Below are 5,178 nucleotides of genomic sequence, written 5' to 3' on the forward strand. Positions count from 1 at the left end.
TGGCCGCGCTGGCCTGGTCGCGCGGCGCGCTCGCCGCCGCGCGCGCGCCGCACCGCGCGCTGGCCGTGCGCTTCACGCAGAGTTCGGGCCGCCTCTCCGCGCGGCGCGGCGAGGTGCAGCGGCGCACGGGGGCGCTCGCGGTGAAGGTCGGCATGCTCGGCACCTGGGACGCGTCGGGCCAGCGCCACGCGCTGACGGTGCTCCACGTCGACGGCTGCCGCGTCGTCCAGGTCAAGGACGCCGCGACCGACGGGTACACGGCGCTCCAACTCGGCGCGGGCGCGCTGAAGCCCAAGCACGCGCCCAGCGCGCACGCGGGCCACTGCGGCGCGCACGGCGGCGAGGCCGTCGCGGGCACGCCCTACGAGCTCGCGCGGACGCTCGCCGAGTTCCGCGTGAGCGCCGACGCCGTGCTGCCGCCGGGGACGCGCGTCCCCGCGGCGCACTTCGCGCCCGGCCAGCTCGTCGACGTCCGCGGCGCGACGCGGGGCAAGGGCTTCCAGGGCGCCATGAAGCGCTGGAACTTCGGCGGGCAGCGCGCGACGCACGGCGTGTCGAAGACGCACCGCGCGCACGGCTCCATGGGCGGCTGCCAGAACCCGGGCCGCGTCTTCAAGGGCAAGAAGATGGCGGGCCGCATGGGGGGCAGAAACCGGACGGCGCAGAACCTCACGGTGCACAAGATCGACACGGTGCGCGACCTCCTCTTCGTGCGGGGCTGCGTGCCCGGCGCCAAGGGCACCTGGGTCCGCGTGACGGACGCGGTCAAGAAGGTCACGCCCGCGGCGTACGACGCGGGGGACGTGCCCTTCCCGACGCGGCCCGCGGACGAGGACCTGCCAGACGTCCTCGAGATGGCCGGCGCCTAGGACGGGGGAAGGGCGCTCGGCCCCTACAGAGCGCGCCGGGCAGCTTTCCGGGTGCACCGGTTCAAGTTGCGACGCTGAGGCCTTTGATGAACTTTTAATTAGGTGAGCTGGTGAGGAATCACTGAGGATCGTTTTAGTGGAACACTTGGTTGACCAAGCTCGGATTCCGCCGCCAGAACACACGGCGGTGGTGCTCGCCGCGGTCGTCGGAGCTCCCCGCCCCGGTCGTCGGCGCCCCCGCAGCGGACTCCGCGCCGTCCGGGGCGGCGCGCGCGGCTTTTCGGGGCTGCCCGACGCCGGCGGTCGGCTCCAGCTGCCCCATGCTGAAACGTTCCCTGAAGAGCAGCGGCATGCTGCTCCTCCCGGCGAGCCCGCGGGGCCGGCTGCGGCCCGTGGCGTCGTGCCCCGACCTCGCGCGGCGCGCCGAGGTGCCCGTCGCCCACAAGCCCGGCCGGCGGCGGCGAGGCCTCGGGCTCTGGCGGCTCGCGGCGGTCGGTGCCGCGGTCTGGCTCGCGCAGTTCGCCGTCGCGTCGCGGCGCGCCTACGTGCGCTTCCCGCTCGCGCTCCAGGCCGAGGCGCTGCGGTGGTGGCTCGGGAGCGTCCTCTGGCTGTCGCGCGCGCCCGACGCGGCCGCGGTCGTCGGCGGCCGCCGGTCGTCCGCGCCGCTGCCCCGGATCTCCGTGCCCGTCGTGGAGGGCACCTGGGACGAGGTCCGGGCGGCGCTGCCGGCCTTCGGCGACGACCCGCCCCTCGTCGTCGTGCGGGGCTTCGCGGCGGGGCTCCTCGACGACTTCGGCGACGCGGCGTCGTTCGCGAACCACACGTTCGACTCGACGCACGCGTTCGCGACGGGCCACCTCGGCGAGGCGCCGGGCGGCAGCGCCGCGACGCTGCACCTCCACGACGCCGTGGAGCGCATGGTCGGCGGCGAGCGGCTCTACGGCGGCTTCCTCACGGACCTCCTCGCGAAGCAGCCGGCGCTCCGGGCCGCGGTCACCGGCGCGCTCGCGCGGCTCCTCGAGGCGCCGGCCCTCGCGCGCTTCGGCGCCGAGGTCGACCAATCCATCCACCACGCCTTCGTGTCCGGGGGGGCCTGGCACTGGGCCCAGCTCCACAACGCGCCCGTCGCCGACGCGTTCCTCCAGGTCGCGAACCGGAAGCGGTGGTACTTCACGGTCCCCGACTACGCGCCCTTCATGCGCCCGATCTGCCTCGGCTTCACGGCGGGCTGCCGCTTCATGATGGACCCGCGGAACCAGAGCCGCGTCCCCTTCGTCGAAATCGTCACGGGCCCGGGCGACCTCCTCGTCTTCCCGTCGTTCTGGCCCCACGCCGTCGCGAACCTGGACGAGGGCTTCGGCTTCGGCGTCGGCGTCCGGCCCCGGGTCGCCCGCGAGCTCTTCGCCGCGGCGGCGTTCCCCGCGACGGCGCGGCGGTCCCAGCTCTCGCCCGCGCTCAACTTCGCGCTCCGCCACGCCTACACCGCGGCCACGCGGCCGGCCTTCTACCGCGACGCCGTCGCCCGGCTCAGCGGCAAGTTCGCGTCGCTCTCGACGTCCCTCGCCGTCAACAGCCCGGAGCTCGAGGCCGTCGCCCTCCGGGCCGCGGCCGCGGTCCGCCTCCACTAGGCGCGGACGCCCCCCCCCCCCAAAGCGCGGGGTCGCCCGACCCGCAGCGCACCGCGGCGCGGCCCGGCGCCGGGCTCCCTCCGCGACGGGGCCCGGCGCCGACGCGCCCTAATTCGGCTCTTTTGGATAATCAACCCAGGTTGAACTGCATCAAGTACTTGCATCTCGTGAGTTTCTCGTGTCACGAGGAAATCGTCGATCCATCCCGGCTGCCCCGCGACCTGCACGCGGCGGCGCCTCCTAGCGCGCGAGGTCGCAGGCGCCGCCGCCGCCCATCGTGGCGTCGGCGACGCGCGCATTTTTTACGCCGCCATGAGCATGGGCTGCACCGACGGCATGTTCTCCGCGTCGGGCGAGGCGTGCGACGAGTCGCCGGCGTTCGCGACGCTCGCGGCGCGCGTCGCGGCGCTCGAGGACGCGGCCGGCGGCGAGTCGCGCGCGGAGGCGAGCGCCGCCGTCGACGTCGTCGCCGTCGCCGCCAAGGACGAGGCGGAGGACGGCGCGCGCGAGGAAGCGCTCGTCGAGGCGCTGTCGGCGGTGACGCGCGACGACTACTACAGCTGGACGACGGCCGCGCTCCTGGACGTCGGCGTGCCCGGGGCCTACGCGGCGGCGCACGGCGCGGCGGCGATGGCCGTCATGGCCTGCGTCATGCTCGCGCTCCTGGGCATCGTGGACTTTGCGTGGGTGACCATGGTCTGGGACGACGACGAGGTCTTCGGCTGGGGCAACCGGTCCGAGCCCACGTACTTCTCCTACATCTACGACGTCCAGTGGTTCGGCTGCCCGGCCGCGACCGTCGTCACGGTCGCGCTCTGCAGCGTGCTCATCGTGCTCGAGATCCGGCGCCAGGAGTTCGGGGCCATCCAGACGACGCGGCTCCTCGTCGGCTACGAGCTCCTCGCGCTCCTCGACCCGCGCGGCGGCGCCGGCGGCGAGCGCCGGCCGCCGCTCTGGCGCCTGGGCCTCGCCTACGTCGTCTCGACGTGCCGGTCCCTGCAGCTCACGGTCTTCGTCTACTCGTCGTGCTTCGTGCTCGGCACGTCCGACGGCCCGGCGGAGGTCATCCTCAACAGCCTCGCGTCCATCTTCCTCCTCGGCGTCGACGACGCGCTGAACATGGAGACCGTCGCGGGCCTCGACGCGCTCCACGCGCACGCCGACGCCGTCGACCAGGCCGCGGTCTGGCGGCCGGTCGCGGCGCGGCTCCTCGGGCCCGGCGGCCCCGCGCCGGGCGACCGGCGGCGCGCGCTCGAGCGGGGCACGCTCTTCCTCGAGGCCGTGACCCTCGTCATCCTCGCCTGGTCCGCCGTCGCCATGCAGAAGCGGACGAGCGCGGGCGAGGGCTTCTACTACGACGACGGCGAAACCACCGCGGACCTCGGCCTCACGCCCGCGGGCGGCGACAACCACGTCACGCTGCTCATCCGGTCCATGCTCTTCGTCTACCTCATCGTCCTCGCGTTCCACGCGGCCGTGCTCGTCCCGCTCGCCGTCCGCGACGGCCCGGCGCGCGCCGTCGGCCCCCGCGCGGAAATCGACCGCCGGTTCGGGGGGTCCCGACCAAACTTCAGAACTCTCTCGCTCGGTCACATCGAAGTCGATTCGGCTGATGTTTGGACGAATCGATGGCTCTCGTCGAGTTCTCGAAGCACCGCCGAAGAGATCGCGTCGAAACGGTCGCATACGCGCACATTGAAGTCGGGTTGAAGATTTGAATTCCACACAGGTCGGCCCGCGACTAGTCGCGACGTTCCTCGCGCAGGCCGCGCTGCTCTACGTCGGCTACTGGAGCCTCGTCCAGCGCTACCTGACGGTCACCGTGCTCGCGTGGGAGGCCTCCGGCGAGGGCGGCGTCCTCGCGAAGTGCACCGAGGAGTACGGCGACGACCGCGACTTCGGCTGCGACCGGCGCACGGGCTACTCGGGCTACGCCGGCTAGGGACCCCGACCGTATTCGCTCGCCGCCGCGCTCGCTCGCTTCGAACTCGCCGAACGCCGCGCGATCCCGCGCGACCCCGGCGCCTAACATATCCCGCCGGCGGGATATGTTACGCCTAGCGGACGCGCTCGTCGAAGTAGGCGTAGGCCTCGGACATCGTCGAGTCGAGCTCGCCGGGGCTGAGCCGCGCCGCGGGCGGCAGGTGCTCGCACTGCTCGTCGCCGAGGACCGTGAGGTGGAGGTACGCGTCCGTCCCGTGGCCCTCGAGGGGCCGGAGCGCGAGCTCGCCCCCGAAGTAGCGCGCGAGGCACCGCGTCATCGGGAGCCCGATGCCCATGCCGCTGAGCGTCGCGCCGTACGCGCGCGCGACCGCGCGGCCGTCGTCGAGGGGCCGCCGCGCCGGCGCGGCCGCGGACGACCAGAACCAGCTCCACATGTCGTGACGCGTCGACCGCGGGCAGCCGCCGCCCTCGTCGCCGACCTTGATCGTGATCTCCGACGCCCCGGACGCGACGACGACGCGCACGTCCGGCAGCGGCGACCCGTCGCCGTGCTTCTCCAGCGTCGCGCGCACCGCGTTCTTGAGGAGCTCGCCGACGGCCTCGCGCATGTGCGTCCGCACGTAGGTCAGCGACGCGTCCAGGTCGCCGACGACGGCGATCGCCGGCGACGCGCCGTAGGTCTCGCGCGCGAGGCGCTCGACGTCGTAGGCCGCGGCGCTCACGACGTCGCCGGGCAT

At 73.9% G+C, this 5,178-nt stretch overlaps 2 protein-coding genes across 2 annotated transcripts; one reads left to right on the forward strand and one right to left on the reverse strand.

The window, feature by feature from the left end:
• Window positions 1–119: 119 nt before the first annotated feature.
• Window positions 120–869, forward strand: AURANDRAFT_19295 (hypothetical protein; the record flags this gene model as incomplete). Its single annotated transcript, XM_009034234.1, has 1 exon — window positions 120–869. A coding segment is annotated over one exon (750 nt), but the record flags the coding sequence as incomplete, so codon positions are not given.
• Window positions 870–4,617: 3,748 nt separating this feature from the next.
• Window positions 4,618–4,791, reverse strand: AURANDRAFT_8443 (hypothetical protein; the record flags this gene model as incomplete). Its single annotated transcript, XM_009033893.1, has 1 exon — window positions 4,618–4,791. A coding segment is annotated over one exon (174 nt), but the record flags the coding sequence as incomplete, so codon positions are not given.
• Window positions 4,792–5,178: the final 387 nt, after the last annotated feature.

This window comes from Aureococcus anophagefferens (assembly GCF_000186865.1).
Source record: "Aureococcus anophagefferens unplaced genomic scaffold AURANscaffold_1, whole genome shotgun sequence".
Lineage (NCBI taxonomy): Eukaryota > Pelagophyceae > Pelagomonadales > Pelagomonadaceae > Aureococcus > Aureococcus anophagefferens.